A 17,925-nucleotide genomic window follows, 5' to 3' on the forward strand; every position below is an offset into this window, starting at 1 on the left:
GCCAGGTAATTTGAGGTGGTTGAGAATGATGATATATCCTTTTCTCCCCCCAGACGATCAGAAGAAAACGGAAGGTTCAGATCCCGGTGTCCCGCCCGGGAGACAGGGAGACTATGTCCGAGCACGAGGAAGAGGACACGGATGAAGACGATGGTTGCGAGCCGCACAGCGGGCCCACCAGCGCCTACGGAGCAACGAGCGGCGGCACGGCCAGCAGGCGGACGAACGACCGCGAGCGTGAACGCAGCAACAGCAGCCGGCGGGAACACAGTGCCTCGCGAGAGAGGAGCATCTCGCCCCGCTCCGGCCGATCCCAAGGTTCCTCTACACCGTCTCGCCCCGCCAAAGTCACCCTTGTCAAGTCCCGCAAGAATGAAGGTGGGCACCGCAATGTCCAGCTTAGGTTTTCAGAATGAATGATTTCTTTCTGGGCTAGCCAAACCCTCCCCTAACCCGGACGACGCTGGGCCAATTGTGCGCCGCCCCATGGGTCTGTCGCGGTCGGCTGCTACAGAGCCTGGACTCGAACCCAGAATCTCTAGTGGCACAGCTAGCACTGCAATGCAGTACCTTAAGCCACTGCGCCACTCGGGAGGCCCGATTTTCTTTCCTTTGCATTGTCAGTTTGACCCTACAGTTTAAGGTGTGGTATTGCACAGTACTTTGCTAAAATTGTTTTTTTGTTGTTGTTTAAAGTAGAGTATGGTCTGCGTTTGGCCAGCCACATCTTTGTGAAGGACATCTCCCCAGAGAGCCTAGCAGCACGGGACGGAAACATCCAGGAGGGAGACGTGGTGCTGAAGGTGAGAACCAGAGACATGATGGGGCTGGTCGTTATAGACGATTACCTGGAGTAGGAATGCCACCGGTTCAAATCCTGTGACGGGCACTCAAAGAAACGGGGACTGAGCTGAGATTCAGAGCAGATATATACTAAGCATACCACTTCACATGAGGCAATATTTTGGGCCTGCATTCACTAGTAAGCTCGTGTAAATAGTGGAATGTTGCCAGGGCCTCACAAAGACTTAGAGAGGGGAGGGATGTACAATGTCATACTGACTTCATTAACACAACACACTGTTTCACTATGACTTCTAGCCACGCTGTTTATATGTTCCCTCAGAGAGATGCCTGTAATGGGAGTTCAAAGTTCATTAGTATGCTACTCAGTCCTCAAGCAGGGCCATGCGTTCCATGCATTCCTTCACTCGCTTTTGTTCCTGACTAGTCAGTCGCTGATGGGAAACATTTACCTCATCACAAGAAGGTACACCCTGGACTCTGACTGACTGTTTTAGTCCACTTCACTGTGTTCAAAAGAGTGTCCTTGTATCGAACTTGAGTCTTCCAAATGTAGTAACTATGAAAGCGTGTACAAGGAAGAGGGATAACATGTGGTTGTGAGACTTCCATTATAAACATTTTAAACAAGGGAGTGGTGATTTCATTTTTATGCAATAAAATATAATGTGTTCAGTCTCACTGAGCATGTGGAACATTTGCTAAAATCATACATTTTTAAACGTCATTATAGGTCTTGTACTGTATGGCTTTGGTGTATGTGTGCTGTTGCACGAGTCCAAAGTTAAACTGTACAATGATGAGAATCTTCCTTAAACAGCCTCTTTCTTTTTTTCAGATTAACGGCACAGTGACCGAGAACCTGTCGCTAATAGATGCTAAGAAGCTGATCGAGAGGTCAAAGGGCAAGTTAAAGATGGTGGTGCAGAGAGACGACAGAGCCACGTTGCTCAACATCCCCGACATGGACGACAGCATTCCCTCCGGCAACAACTCCGACCGAGACGGTGAGATGGAGCTCTGTGCGTTATCTACAGGACGTTAACCTCAATCAATCTCGTGTTTTAACGACCTCATATTGACTAACACCATTTTGTTTAGCTCACAATATGGCATGATATTATGTGGGTGCAATTTCCCAGAGGTATCTGAAAAGGAAAACTTACTACTTCATCTTTTTTCCACTGATTTCTCTTCTCTTTTTTTTACTTTCTTTTTTTCTTAGTTTACTTGTCATGGTTCAATTGCCATATTAAACACCACTTTGTTCTAACAGACATTTCAGAAATTCATTCACTGACCTCAGACCATTCCACTCGATCCCATGATCGAGCACGGGGCAGTCGATCCCGCTCCCCTACCCGGTCTGAGCCCTCGGACCCCTCCCGACACTCACCACGGCAGATTAGCAATGGCAGGTAAGGAAAACACACACATACAGTATATATTGCACAATCCTCATGGGACACACAGCTGTCATACATATCACACAGACACCCACAGCGCTGCAACTCAAGCCTCATCATGTGTCATGTTAAAGCCTGTAAATGGTTTGTTAGTGTTAATCGCCAGCACTTCTAGAGGGCTGTGTATCAATAGATAATGAAGACAGGATGAATAGAACAGAAAGATGTGCCTCTATAAGCCCAGCAGTCCCATAATGACCTGCTGTAGGGGTCAGAGGTCACAGCGAGCCAGAGGAGAGGATATTGATGCTTTTCCACATCGATGTCCCGTCCCCTGCACCCCTCCCTATAGCTCACCATATAGTCACCCTATATACAGTGTCCATAATAACTCATCACAACCTAAACCCTCACCACCAGCCTGGAATGGGCCAAAGCATCAGTCAGTACAATGTTAACTATATATTTGATAAACTGTCTAAATATTAACATGTGCTTCATTTCTTCCATTTTCCCAGTCAATTGAATGTCTTGTGTTTTCTTTCCTCTGTTGCACAATTTTCTCTTTCCATCTCTTCAGTTGGAGGCTAACGTAAGTTTGCATGGAAAGCAGTGGAGAGATGCAGTAACCGGCTTTGACAGACATGTAGTAGTGGCGACTGGCTTGCCTGCATAGCTGCCTGCGTAGCTGACTAAGTAGATAGTCGCTATACAGAGAAGTAGACCAGTAGATGAGGTGCCTTTACAGAGCAAGGCTTGACAGTTCCTCTCAGACTGACTATGTGGCGTGTTGACCCCAGAGGGGCTGGAGGGAGGGATAGAGCTGTGGAAGGAAAGGCTGCTGCTGGTTTCTGATCACACGGCCTGCCGTATCACAGCAATTAACCAGGATGGGGATGGATTGCCCAGATGGAGCTTTGTGTGTGTCTCTCTCTCTGGCGAAAGGCTCTGAGCCCTGGAGGAGAGGCTCTGTAGAAAAGAAAGCCCTGGATTCAAAACGAAACACAAGTCAAGTGTTCTGCTTCCAAACTCTACCATGTCCTCTGTCCTCTCCTGTTGTGGCTATTTCTGCTGCAGAGCACATGTATGGAGGGTCAGATACCTGAAAATGCCCTGCTCATTTCAGATTCTGCAAGTATTGGTTCTGTGCGTTCTTTTTGAATCACAGTGAACAGTCCTATTTATTTGACAGAGATCTCACACAGATTTAGCATCCCCTAGCCCCCTGTTGTACCTTGTCTTTAGCTCCTTCCTCAGTGCTGCTGTACTGTAGTGTTTAGACATCCTGATATGATGGCGTTAATGCAGATAAGCAGCTGTACCATTGATCTGAAATGGGAAAACTAACAGCCGGTTGGTTGGTACTTCATAGCGGTACTGGTCTCTCCTCAATGCTCTGGGTCTAAACCCCAAGCCCTGTCAGCCCATATGGAATCAGATGAATGGCAAAATTGTGTAATGGCTTTAAAGTCAGTTTGTCATCAGAGGCTGGAATGAATGCCTGGCTAGATAGATGCTAGATATCTGGAGGGACCAATTGTTAGTGATTTACAGCTGCCTGTTTGTCACCAAGCCACTCCAGTAACCAACTACTGTAAATCAGCCCCAATGTAACTGTCAACATCACTGTGGAATAACAATTCTTGTCTCAATGCAGGAACGCAGGGACATTCTTACACAGAATACTCCCACTGTAAGTGTCACAATGTCACAAAAACACCCTGCCAGTAGTTGTTGAGACCATCCTAGAGTTTAGGTTAGTACTTAGGTCAATAAACTGTCTTTCTGTCTCGTTTTCTTTCCAGAGTTAGCCTTTAGGTTTGGGGATATTGAATTGGTGTTACTTGTCTTTGTGTGCGTACACAATGAGTAACATAATACATGTTGTATTCCTGAACCTTGTATTGATGAGCCTTGAGCACTTGGTTTGAATGTTGCTAGTTTAGTTCGAAGCCATACTCTGTTTGCGCTTTATGAATGTCAGTCAAGAGGGACTAAATGGTGAGTGTCAGCAGGGATTGGCTATAACCAGACCAGTATGCCTGCAGGACTCATCACAGTATGTATTTGCTATGCAGGAGGCCAGGCAGGAATTTGACACACTTCCCACAGAGATTTGCCCCAGAATCAGACAGTTCACATAGTTGAGGTTTTCTCTATAGTGAAATGTTTCTCTTGTCCCTGTGAGAATACATTCCCTAATATACCATCAGGTCGTCATTGTAATCAAGACTTGACTAGTTTACTTACCTGTGTAAATAAAGTTGAAATAAAAAAACGTATTTGTGAGAGTACCTCATTGAACTGTGAAATAGTGTTAGTTAGCCTCCTGCATTTAGTTTTGTAAGGAATTTTCCTCAAATAACAAAATATAGCTGTGCAACAGTCCCATTTTAGATGGTTGTTACGACAGTGGTCTATGGGAATTACAAAATTAAAGTATCCCTCTTTCCATGATGCAAAACACATTTTATCACAACAAGATTATTGGGTTGAGATGTCCATTTATACAGTGTAACCTTAGATTGACGCCACAGGAGGAAATAAGGAAACAGATTGCAGATTTGTGCTTTGATCCTTGTGTACTGTTGTGTTTAGAAAAGGAGAGCAGAGAAAGGAGGGAGGGAGGGAGGCAAGGTAAAAGGACAGCACTACGTAGGAATTTCTGTTTAGTTGATGTGTTGCCTCTTAACACCATTTCACCCAGGACAGGGCAGGGAGGGCACGGGAGATTTAGGACGGGGACAAGGGCTGCTGCCAGGACCGGCCAATAGGCCCGCTCTGACTGACGGACGGACGGACAAATAGACAGACAGACAGGCGATTACAGCTTTGTTGAAATTCGTCCCTTGCAGCGCAGACTGCTCTGCATGTACTGCAGCCATTTTTAATATATCTTTATTTCTACAGTCCCCAATGCACTCTGAACTACAAACACATTATCAGGAGTTTTACTGTTGAATAATTGCAATTGCAATTTGTCACTTGTAGTTTTCATTCAAAGTATGAAATAGATATGGATTATCAAAAGGTAGTCTCCATTTTTCTTTCAATATGAGGATGAAATTAGGTCCATGTGTTGTGAATTAATCTTAAATCTTAAGTTGTCGCTGACTCAACTCAACTAAAAAAGAAGCATTTTGCGTCTAGGAAATGTGTGTGTATTTTCCCCCCCCATTTGTTTCCTCACTTTTGATGGAGTGTTTTCATTTGTTCTCACAAAGACAGGATATTGAATGTTAGGAAGGCAAGGATCCCCATTTCACTTTTCAAGCTAATAGGTTTTGGTTTGCTGCTGTTTGAGTCTGATTTTGTCTTTGGGAAGTGAGTGCATATTATCCTGTTAAAGTCCTGTGTGAGGAAGGGAGAGTGAGTGCATATTATCCTGTTAAAGTCCTGTGTGAGGGAGAGTGAGTGTATGTTATCCTGTTAAAGTCCTGTGTGAGGGAGGGAGAGTGTTGGGTGTAAGATGGTGGCACAGTCCAGCTGTAGTGTAGCTTACCGCTACATTCCTCCTGAGTAAAAAGCTGCTGGATGCTGGCTGGAGTCCTGTGCCAGCTTCGGGGTCATGTGACCAGGCTGGAATTCGAACCCATTGTTCTAAGAAGCAGCCGAATAGAGCTGCAGAGACGGAGCACGGCATTCACACATCTGAATCTGAACACTGGCTGTGGTGAGCTGGAGCTGGGACTGGCTCTGGCAGGTATACAGTACTGCTGCTGTGGTTTGGTTAAAAGGTTGAGAAGGGAAATGGAATGAATCATTTGTAATGCACACAGCTCTCAATCAAAACATTTTTTGAAAAATGTCTGCTTCGGTATGACTGAGTAGTGTTTCTGGTCTCTGTGTGGTTGTCAGTGATACTGTAGGGTTGAGAGGATTCTGTAGACCACATAGCTGAAAGCACCTGGAGTCTGCTCTGCTGCTGATGCAGAGGTGAAACCAAGGCCAGCAGAGACTAGGTCGGACCCTATAAACGTGTAGTTCAAATAGTTTGAGTCGAAGACGGCCGTTCTCCTTTTTAACTCCTTACTGTTTTGGCCGTTCTTTACTGTTCCTAGTGCCTTATCACTCATTCCACGCTGTGATGTCAGTAACACAACGCTCTCATAACAACACACACAGATCACACACTCCGTCACTGTGGCTGCGTCCCTGGGATAAAACAACAGGACCTTCTCCAAGCAGCCTGTGTAGGAAGCGCTCTGTGGAGAGGGTGCAGAGGTCGTGTGACATTGTTTTGTCTCCTATACTTAAAATAAATAAATAATTAGACTCAGGGTTCATCCATCCACCTTTCTATTCTCTCTTCATAATTGCTACCATTCTTCATCTCACATGTTAGGCCTACAAAGGAAATAATGAACAAACCCAAAATAAATAATCAACTGTTTCTTTTTCTAGCCACAGAAGTCGAGATGAGGAGAGGATTTCCAAGCCCGGGGTGATGTCGACTCCTGTTAAAGGTTCCCAGGAGGCCCTAATCCAGGCCATCAGCGACCAGCCACTGGCCAGAGAGGACAAACTGCCCCCACTGCCAGGTCAGTCAGGGCCCCTGCTGCCTCCACAGCTGCCTCCACCTGTCTAACTGCCTGAACCAAAACAGGCCTTGACACTCCTCTGTACTGTGCCTATTACTCTCTGCTTCCCCCTCTCCTCCGCCCTAGATTGGAATGCACTCTGTACTCCTTGTCCCACATATCAGAAAAGCCCAGTCCATAGTACTCTAGTTCATTCCTCTAGACTAGAGTACTATGGGCCTTCCCCACACAGTCTTTCTTAAAGTATGGGTCATCATGAACATGTTAATGGTGGGTCGTGACATGTCAGAGTAAAATAATATATCTATATATGTATTTATTTATTTATTTATTTTGGCTAGGAACTCAGCCTTGGTCTCAACTTACTGTTGAGAGTTAGAATAGTATAATTCACAAGGTGCAATTTCGAAATAGGATTGTGCATCAGCAATTTTTCTCTTATAATGTCAGTCACTGACATTAGCCATGTCAGATAAAAAAAATGTATTGCTAAGTTAGTATAGCCAGCTATCTACAGTAAACTTGTAGTAATCAGGAACCAGAGGAGGCTGCTGGGAGGAGCTATAGGAGGACAGGCTCATTGTAATGGCTGGAATAGAATAGATGGAACAGTATCAAACACATGGGAACCACATGTTTGACGCCATTCCAGACATTACAATGAGTCAGTCCTCCTGTTGTTCCTCGCACCAGCCTCCACTGTCATAAACGAATACCGACCAGGTGCCCTGACCTCCAGGGGGCCCCCATTGATTTTGTTAGTCATTCTCATTCAAATATCATATTAGCATGGCATAAGTCATGGCAAAATATAGAGAATTGCATGAAATTAGCTTTAAAACTGCAAAGAATTCTCTACACCCCATGGCAACAATGTGTAGAATTGCAGGAAATTCTATTTAAAAAAAAAAAAAAAAAATCTCTCCACCGTGAAGAGGGTGAACTAAAATACACAACATGGTATGTGGACACCTGCTCATCGAACATCTCATTTCAAAATCATGGGAGTTAATATGGATTTGGTCCCCCCTTTAATACTATAACAACCTTCATTCTTCTGGGAAGGCTTTCCACTAGATGTTGGATCATTGCTGTGGGGACTTGCTTCCGTTCAGCCACAACAGCATTTGTGAGGTCGGGAACTGATGTTGGGCGATTAGGCCTGGGTTGCAGTCGGCATTCCAATTCATCCCAAATGTGTTCAGTGGGGTTAAGGTTAAAGCTCTGTGCAGGCCAGTCAAGTTCTTCCACACCGATCTCAACAAATAATTTCTGTATGGACCTCGCTTTGTGCACGGGGGCATTGTCATGTTGAAACAGGAAAGAGCCTTCCCCACACTGTTGGCACAAATTTGGAAGCACAGAATCGTGTAGAATGTCATTGTATGCTGTAGCGTTAAGATTTCCCTTCACTGGAACTATGGGACCTACCACGAACCATGAAAAACAGCCCCAGACCATTATTCCTCCTCCACCAAACCTTAGTTGGCACTATGTTTTGGGGCAAGTAGCGTTCTCCGGGCATCCACCAAACACAGATTCGTCCATCATACTGCCAGATGTGTGCTTCATCACTCCAAAGAACGTGTTTTCCCTGCTCCAGAGTCCAATTGCGGTGAGCTTTTCACCACTCCAGCGGACGCTTGTCATTGCGCATGGTGATCTTAGGCTTGTGTGCGGCCGCTCAGCCATGGAAACCCATTTCATGAAGCTCCCGACAAACCGTTCTTGTGCTGACGTTGCTTCCAGAGGTAGTTTGGAACTCTGTAGTGCGTGTTGCAACCCAGGACAGGCGTTTTTTACGTGCTTTTCAGCACTCGCGGTCCAGTTCTGTGAGCTTTTGTGGCCTACCACTTCGCGGCTGAGCTGTTGTTGCTCCTAGACGTTTCCACTTCACAATAACAGCACTTAAAGGTGGCATCCTATTACGGTGCCACGTTGATAATCACCTAGCTCTTCAGTAAGGCCATTCTACTGCCAGTGTTTTCCTATGGAGATTGCATGGCTTTGTGCTCGAATTTAAACACCTGTCAGCAACGGGTGTGGCTGAAATACCCGAATCCACTATTTGAAGGGGTGTCCACATATACTTTTGTAAGTATAGTGTATTTTGCCTGTGAGGTCAAGGGGAACTTCAAACCAAATCTCGCTTAAGGCCCCGAAAAGGGAACATGTTTTCATGAGCTTGGGTCCCAAGAAAACACTGATTTTCTCAAGAACCATGCTCTAGTGTTACATAATGTTTATCCCATTCCTATCCCGTAGCTACAGTAGGGCAAAAAAGTATTTAGTCAGCCACCAATTGTGCAAGTTCTCCCACTTAAAAAGATGAGAGAGGCCTGTAATTTTCATCATAGGTACACTTCAACTATGACAGACAAAATGAGGGAAAACAATTCAGAAAATCACATTGTAGGATTTTTACTGAATTTTTTTGCAAAATATGGTGGAAAATAAGTATTTGGTCAATAACAAACGTTTATCTCAATACTTTGTTATATACCCTTTGTTGGCAATGACAGAGGTCAAGCGTTTTCTGTAAGTCTTCACAAGGTTTTCACACACTGTTGCTGGTATTTTGGCCCATTTCCCCATGCAGATCTCCTCTAGAGCAGTGATGTTTTGGGGCTGTTGCTGGGCAACACGGACTTTCAACTCCCTCCAAAGATTTTCTATGGGGTTGAGATCTGGAGACTGGCTAGGCCACTCCAGGACCTTGAAATGCTTCTTACGAAGCCACTCCTTCGTTGCCCGGGCGGTGTGTTTGGGATCATTGTCATGCTGAAAGACCCAGCCACGTTTCTTCTTCAATGCCCTTGCTGATGGAAGGAGTTTTTCACTCAAAATCTCATGATACATGGCCCCATTCATTCTTTCCTTTACACGGATCAGTCGTCCTGGTCCCTTTACAGAAAAGCAGCCCCAAAGCATGATGTTTCTACCCCCATGCTTCACAGTAGGTATGGTGTTCTTTGGATGCAACTCAGCATTCTTGGTCCTCCAAACATGACGAGTTGAGTTTTTACCAAAAAGTTATATTTTGGTTTCATCTGACCATATGACATTCTCCCAATCTTCTTCTGGATCATCCAAATGCTCTCTAGCAAACTTCAGACGGGCCTGGACATGTACTGGCTTAAGCAGGGGGACACGTCTGGCACTGCAGGATTTGAGTCCCTGGCGGCGTAGTGTGTTACTGATGGTAGGCTTTGTTACTTTGGTCCCAGCTCTCTGCAGGTCATTCACTAGGTCCCCCCGTGTGGTTCTGGGATTTTTGCTCACTGTTCTTGTGATCATTTTGACCCCACGGGGTGAGATCTTGCGTGGAGCCCCAGATCGAGTGAGGTTATCAGTGGTCTTGTATGTCTTCCATTTCCTAATAATTGCTCCCACAGTTGATTTCTTCAAACCAAGCTGCTTACCTATTGCAGATTCAGTCTTCCCAGCCTGGTGCAGGTCTACAATTTTGTTTCTGGTGTCCTTTGACAGCTCTTTGGTCTTGGCCATAATGGAGTTTGGAGTGTGACTGTTTGAGGTTGTGGACAGGTGTCTTTTATACTGATAACAAGTTCAAACAGGTGCCATTAATACAGGTAACGAGTGGAGGACAGAGGAGCCTCTTAAAGAAAAAGTTACAGGTCTGTGAGAGCCAGAAATCTTGCTTGTTTGTAGGTGACCAAATACTTATTTTCCACCATAATTTGCAAATAAATTCATTAAAATTCCTACAATGTGATTTTCTGGATTTTTCTCTCTCATTTTGTCTGTCATAGTTGAAGTGTACCTATGATGAAAATTACAGGCCTCTCTCATCTTTTTAAGTGGGAGAACTTGCACAATTGGTGGCTGACTAAATACTTTTTTGCCCCACTGTATTTAACTCTAACTCAGATAGTCATCTCTACATTCACATTCCTCTACCAGGTTAGTGTGTTACAAGTGTGTGTGATCATACTATCAGTATGTGACTGAAGTGTGTGTTTGGTCCTGTAGAACCAAAGCCAGTGTATGCCCAGCCTGGCCAGCCTGATGTTGACCTTCCAGTCAGCCCCTCTGATGCCCCAGTGCCCAGCGCTGGTCATGATGACAGCATCCTCAGGTAATCCTCAGTCTTCCTGTTAAAGCCATTTTATTATTACCATATATGTCAGTACCATGTTATTTGCTGAAATGTAATGGCTCCCTGTAGAACAGTAGGATCTAAACGTCTATTTGTGTATGATGCCCACTCCCCATGCAGGCCGAGTATGAAGCTGGTGAAGTTTAAGAAGGGGGAGAGTGTTGGCCTGAGGCTGGCCGGAGGGAACGACGTGGGCATCTTTGTAGCCGGAGTCCTGGAGGACAGCCCAGCTGCCAAGGAAGGTCTGGAGGAAGGAGACCAGATTCTCAGGGTAAGAAGTTTATCTCATACCTGCTTTACACATTTTATTATTATTAGCTGTTGGGTATGTTTCATCACTTTTAATGATTGTCACATTTTTGTCAACAAGGCCATTGTGAAGTTTCCTCTTTGGAAAGTGCGCAGGATATGTGGTTTGTTTTTTTCCACAGTAGTTAGTATTGAAGGGTATGTTCTGTTCTGTACTAGCTGGAGAACGTCTGCTGTCGTTCTTTAAACGTTCTCATCGCTGCCCACGCTTAGTTGGAAACACTTTGTTAAACTATGTGACCCACTAGCCGATGGATCAACAATGACCTCTACTGTGTGGTCACTGGTCATAGTGATGTGAGATAGAAAATGGTAATTACAGTGAATCAGTCTGAGGTCAACGCCTGGCTCTTCTCCTCTCTGTCTTTCCTTTGTTTACTCTGAACCACACAATAGAGGTCGTTGTTATTGTTCTCTGATGGAAGTCCTCTCTGATATCAGAGTTGGATTCATTTAATCATGTTTATCACTAGCCACACATTTTAACGAAACACACCATGCTTTGTGTTCCTCCCACACCACAGTATGGGTCAAAGTGGTATGTGGGGAGGGCTAACTCCTCCTCTTTGCTAGCCTCCTTCCCTGCTGTACAAACACATATCTAGGCTCTGTGCTTTTCCCTATGAGTGGGCTTCCAGGAATGTGTCCCAAATGGCACCCTATTCACTATATAGTGCACTACTTTTGACCTCTTCACTATGTAGGGAAAAGTAATGCACTATAGATAATAGGGTGCTGTTTCAGACACAAACCAGGATGTTGTTTTCCACCCCTGGGCAGGGAGCCTGTGAGTGTTTCCTGGCCTTCACAGTGTGACTAGTTGAGATAGACTTGAAGTCTCCTTTCTGAGGAGAATGAACGTTGTTCTCTATGATTCAACCCCATGTGTTCCTGGTTCAAACGCTGGCTCTGCAGCAGGGTAAATAAACGTGATATTGTGCTGGGGACCGCAGGGCGTTGAGGTGGGGAAGTAGACTGGCCTGAACCCTGGAGACCTGATAGTCTCTGTTCTTCTCTCTCCCTCCTCTCTGTAGGTAAACAACGTAGACTTTGCTAACATCATCCGAGAGGAGGCTGTGCTGTTCCTCCTAGACCTTCCCAGGGGTGAAGAGGTCACCATTCTGGCCCAGAAGAAGAAGGATGGTGAGTAACATGGGGAAAACAGATGTTAGATAAATGCACGTTGCGATCTTGACAGGGTCTGAGAGTGTATAGATTTGCGTTTGCACAGAAATACACATTTTAAGTTAACCTGGTTACATGTGAACTTTACACACGCTTTCAATTGTATACCTGAAAATGTTTCCCTACTTCATTTCTTCTTCTACCATTTTCCCTCAATTCCAGTTTACCGTCGGATAGTAGAGTCAGATGTGGGTGACTCGTTCTACATCCGGACCCACTTTGAGTATGAGAAGGAGTCTCCGTACGGCCTGAGCTTCAACAAGGGAGAGGTTTTCCGTGTAGTGGACACCCTCTACAACGGCAAGCTGGGCTCCTGGCTCGCCATACGCATTGGCAAGAACCACCAGGAGGTGGAGAGAGGCATCATCCCCAACAAGAACAGGTAGAATACAGGAGAGAGGCATCATCCCCAACAAGAACAGGTAGAATACAGTAGAGGCAGTCATCCCCAACAAGAACAGGTAGAATACAGGAGAGAGCAGTCATCCCCAACAAGAACAGGTAGAATACAGGAGAGAGGCATCATCCCCAACAAGAACAGGTAGAATACAGTAGAGAGGCAGTCATCCCCAACAAGAACAGGTAGAATACAGGAGAGAGGCATCATCCCCAACAAGAACAGGTAGAATACAGTAGAGGCAGTCATCCCCAACAAGAACAGGTAGAATACAGGAGAGAGCAGTCATCCCCAACAAGAACAGGTAGAATACAGGAGAGAGGCATCATCCCCAACAAGAACAGGTAGAATACAGTAGAGAGGCAGTCATCCCCAACAAGAACAGGTAGAATGCAGGAGATACGTCATCCCCAACAAGAACAGGTAGAATACAGGAGAGAGGCATCATCCCCAACAAGAACAGGTAGAATACAGTAGAGAGGCAGTCATCCCCAACAAGAACAGGTAGAATACAGGAGAGAGCAGTCATCCCCAACAAGAACAGGTAGAATACAGCGGAGAGAGGCAGTCATCCCCAACAAGAACAGGTAGAATACAGCGGAGAGAGACGTCATCCCCAACAAGAAAAGGTAGAATACAGCGGAGAGAGACGTCATCCCCAACAAGAACAGGTAGAATACAGCGGAGAGAGCAGTCATCCCCAACAAGAACAGGTAGAATACAGCGGAGAGAGACGTCATCCCCAACAAGAACAGGTAGAATACAGCGGAGAGAGACGTCATCCCCAACAAGAACAGGTAGAATACAGCGGAGAAAGACGTCATCCCCAACAAGAACAGGTAGAATACAGCGGAGAGAGACGTCATCCCCAACAAGAACAGGTAGAATACAGCGGAGAGAGACGTCATCCCCAACAAGAACAGGTAGAATACAGCGGAGAGAGACGTCATCCCCAACAAGAACAGGTAGAATACAGCGGAGAGAGACGTCATCCCCAACAAGAACAGGTAGAATACAGCGGAGAGAGACGTCATCCCCAACAAGAACAGGTAGAATACAGCGGGGAGAGACGTCATCCCCAACAAGAACAGGTAGAATACAGCGGAGAGAGACGTCATCCCCAACAAGAACAGGTAGAATACAGCGGAGAGAGACGTCATCCCCAACATGAACAGGTAGAATACAGCGGAGAGAGACGTCATCCCCAACAAGAACAGGTAGAATACAGCAGAGCCTACTCTGGGTGGAGACAAGAGGGTAGGGTAGGTAGAGTGGGGGGTCGACAGCATTAGTCAAATAAGACACCAGCAGCCTTCCTGTCGGTGTAGAGATGGTAAACAACAACCCTAACATAAGGTGATGAACTAGGCTGTGTAAAGTAGGCCACATTAACATCACCCCTAGTCTCAATTACACGGGTGACAACTGCTCTAGTGAGAATGCATTTGCACTATGAGTCCTGTGAGGGTAGGAGACTATCTATTCATAATGAAACAGCAAACTGACAGAGTCCCTGTTGGAGTCTAGGCCTGGCCTGACCTACAGCCCCTGGCTATGTTTAGAGAGAGAGAGATTCCACACCATGGGGCAGATGGGAACCTCACAGTGCTCCCAACATACCAGCGTGACACAGATATTTATCACTTGCATACATTAACGTAACCATTATATGCGGTGCACCGGGGCTACTCTGCCACGTTGTGTCCCTAGCCATGCCAGTCTCCTCTTCAGTCAAATGTTGTTTTTTTACCCCCCTTTTCTCCCCAACTTCGTGGTATCCAATTATTAGTAGTTACTGTCTTGTCTCATCGCTACAACTCCCATACGGGCTCGGGAGAGACGAAGGTCGAGAGCCATGCGTCCTCCGAAACACAACCCAACCAAGCCGCACTGCTTCTTAACACAGCGCGCATCCAACCCGGAAGCCAGCCGCACCAATGTGTCGGAGGAAACACAGTACCCCTAGCGACCTGGTCAGCGTGCACTGCGCCCGGCCCGCCACAGGAGTCTCTAGTGCGCGATGAGAAAAGGATATCCCTACCGGCCTAACCTGGACGACGCTAGGCCTATTGTGCGTCGCCCTATGGACCTTCCGGTCGCGGCCAGGTGTGACAGAGCCTGTGCTCAAACCCAGAGACCACTGCGCCACCCGGGAGGCTTTCAGTCAAATGTTTACTGAATTCTAGGTTCTATTAAGGTATAGAAGTATTTCACAATAGAATAGTGGTAACAGGGCCGTAAATGACACATTGGATAACTGCACTAATTCAAAATAAAGGGCATGTTGGCAGTTTCCATTGAAATCCAATCTTTGAATCCATTGCCTGTTGCCTGACACCTCTCCAATCGCCCTCCCACAGGGCAGAGCAGTTGTCCAGTGTGCAGTACACCCTCCCCAAAACGCCAGGGGGCGACAGGGCTGACTTCTGGAGGTTCCGTGGTCTGCGGACCTCCAAGAGGAACCTGAGGAAGAGCAGAGAGGACCTGTCTGCCCAGCCGGTCCAAACCAAGTTCCCTGCCTATGAGAGGGTGGTGCTGAGAGAGGGTAGGTGATCTCCAGAGCAGGGTCCATGGGATACGTCACAATACCTAAACTAGCTTACCACTGAGAATGCTTTCCCAGTACATTGCTTCATTCTAAAATATATGCTAGTGTGGAAATTGGAATGCAGCCATGTGTTTGCCTACAAATTCGACCTTGTGACCGTCAAATATGGTGTTTTGTGTCTTCTGTTATCCAGCTGGTTTCCTGAGGCCTGTGGTGATCTTTGGGTCCATCGCAGACGTGGCGAGAGAGAAGCTGGCCAGAGAGGAGCCTGACCTGTTTGAGCTTGCCAGTGAGTACCCTTTAGCTAGCCATCTCACTGTCTGTCTCAGCCGTGTCTCACTCACACACACACACACACACACACACACACACAGCTGGAGTAACACAGTGCTTAGAGCAGCTCTGTGTTAGAGACTAGAGGGCACCCTCATCTGCCTACTCCAGGTCCACTTGAGGGAGTAGCTAGCATCTTTAGCATGTAGTGTGCATTCTAATACCCGAAACAGTATTGAATTTCAATTTTCCTAAGTGCACTACTCCAAAATCCACATGTAAAGTGATTCCAGCCCTGGACATATTTTGCGTAACCTATATCTCTGTAAACCTTGTATTTTCTTTTCAGAAACACAGCAACATGAAGGAGTGGAAAGTATGTCATGAAGTGCATCAACTTGTTTGTATCAGTGCTAATTGATGCTAGTTAGCTAGGTGGTAGCCTACCCTCTGTACCGTAGATGTGTTTTCTGTAGTTGGTCATGTGTGGCCTGTTTCAGCCTGTAGGGAGGTTGTGGAATGACAATGTAGCTAGTTATGGAGCATGTACCCGTGGCACAGTTGCTATCCTATAGAAAATAAGCTGCATACATAACAGTACTAGTCTTCATTCTTAATTCCCAAGACCCTAATGTCTGTGTGTGGATTACACCATAATCTGTACTTAAAATTTCAATTTTTACATTACATTGGAGAAGATGCCTTATGCCATTGGTGTGTTTGTGACTGAAATTGTCAGGGCTAGTGATGTTAGCACTCTGCAATCTAGAATGCTGATTTAGAATGCAGGGTTGAGTGGTGAAAGATCCTGTGATAAGTGTTGAGATCTGAGTAGTGAAACTGCACCCAGGTCAGCTGGCCTCTCAAAGGGCCATTACCTTATGTTGGCAGATAGACAGATAAGGCCAGGCTAGCCATGTTTAAACAATTCACCTTCTTAGAACATTCCCGCTTAACTCCCCTGACGTTTATATCCATTTTAAATTTGAATCATGACTCTATTTGAAATGATTCCCTATCTTCTTGAATGTGCATTATCCCACTTCAATGCTTTTCACACATGTAACACATTTCCTGCATTGCGGATTATACTATACTGTGATGTCTGTAGTTGCACGCGCACATTCATAATGACACTACCTCTATTTTATGTTTTGAAATGTGCTTAAGGCATATTGCATGCACTAGGGTGAAGGTAATGAGCTGAGATGTATAGTGAGCTCTGCAGTAATATGACACCGTAACACTGTCCCTTCTCCCCCTCTGCAGAGAGTGAGCCCAAAGACGCAGGAAAAGACCAGCGCAGCTCCGGGATCATTCGTCTCCACACCATTAAACAGATCATTGACCGGGTGAGCGAGACTACTTACTACACGGATGCGCATACACACACACGCATGCACACGCGTATACACACATGCATGCACCCTGACAGAAAACCTCACAGACAGATCCCCTCTTAAAGCACATACAACACACATGCATAGATATACTCATCCATGGCTCGCTACTGCTCTCTGGTGTTCATGGGATAGTGTTTTTATTTGACCAATATATGAAAAATATAGTCTAAAACAGCAATCTGAGCAAACCTTTTAGTGTTAGTATTTAGATCAAATAATCATATTTTTTTTGGGGGGGGATGTCCTTAGGACCGGCATGCTGTGCTGGACATCACCCCCAACGCTGTGGACCGTCTGAACTACGCCCAGTGGTACCCCATCGTGGTGTTCCTCAACCCAGACAGCAAGCAGGGCGTCAAGACCATGAGAACCAGGCTGTGCCCCGAGTCCAGGAAGTCAGCCAGGAAACTCTACGAGAGAGCCCTCAAACTGAGGAAGAACAACCACCACCTCTTCACCAGTGAGTTTCTATGGGAGGGAGGGGAAGAGAGAAATAGTGAGTGGATGGAGTTGTCAGGAGTGAGAGAGGCTAGGGCTGCGTGCTGTACTGTAGTGCGGACCAGGGGCGCAACTCCAGTTGGATAAACACTCCAAACAGCCTACCCGACCACTCTGAGGCGTCCGCATGATCCTAAAGCACACAGTTGTCTCTTTTTGTATCGCATTCCAATGCTAAAACTGGGTCGGACAAAAAAATGCAATTTCAGAATGTGGCGAGGGGGACATGTCCCCCGTCCCCAGTGAAAGTTGCGCCCCTGGTGCGGACTATCAGCCGGTGGCACAGTACAGTCAGTGTCTTAGCGGGGTGCAGTTCTCTGTGTCCCCCCCTCCTCACGCAGGCAGGGCTGCTCAGGGCTCCGAGCTAACCTCCCACAGGACCCCAGCCGTCATTACCCATTCCCTGCACGTCCCTGCCCCGTATGAAATGGGAGGCGTGAA

General features: G+C 46.2%; 1 protein-coding gene across 14 annotated transcripts in view; it reads left to right on the forward strand.

The window, feature by feature from the left end:
- Positions 1-17,925, forward strand: part of LOC100750227 (tight junction protein ZO-1) — a 189,318-nt gene that overhangs the window by 148,659 nt on the left and 22,734 nt on the right. For 7 of the 14 annotated variants that reach the window (XM_036980662.1, XM_036980666.1, XM_036980669.1 and 4 more), the window contains 16 exons: positions 54-378; positions 697-803; positions 1,643-1,811; positions 2,081-2,222; positions 2,791-2,802; positions 3,868-3,903; positions 6,615-6,751; positions 10,745-10,850; positions 10,992-11,142; positions 12,215-12,323; positions 12,528-12,747; positions 15,123-15,307; positions 15,504-15,599; positions 15,933-15,959; positions 16,853-16,935; positions 17,236-17,446. In XM_036980662.1, coding sequence (XP_036836557.1) covers positions 54-378; positions 697-803; positions 1,643-1,811; positions 2,081-2,222; positions 2,791-2,802; positions 3,868-3,903; positions 6,615-6,751; positions 10,745-10,850; positions 10,992-11,142; positions 12,215-12,323; positions 12,528-12,747; positions 15,123-15,307; positions 15,504-15,599; positions 15,933-15,959; positions 16,853-16,935; positions 17,236-17,446 — 2,116 coding nt within the window. The remainder of the gene's footprint in view (positions 1-53; positions 379-696; positions 804-1,642; positions 1,812-2,080; positions 2,223-2,790; positions 2,803-3,867; positions 3,904-6,614; positions 6,752-10,744; positions 10,851-10,991; positions 11,143-12,214; positions 12,324-12,527; positions 12,748-15,122; positions 15,308-15,503; positions 15,600-15,932; positions 15,960-16,852; positions 16,936-17,235; positions 17,447-17,925) is intronic. The other 7 variants (XM_036980670.1, XM_036980673.1, XM_036980674.1 and 4 more) reach the window with 5 other exon arrangements.

Source organism: Oncorhynchus mykiss, chromosome 6 (genome assembly GCF_013265735.2).
Source record: "Oncorhynchus mykiss isolate Arlee chromosome 6, USDA_OmykA_1.1, whole genome shotgun sequence".
NCBI lineage: Eukaryota > Metazoa > Chordata > Actinopteri > Salmoniformes > Salmonidae > Oncorhynchus > Oncorhynchus mykiss.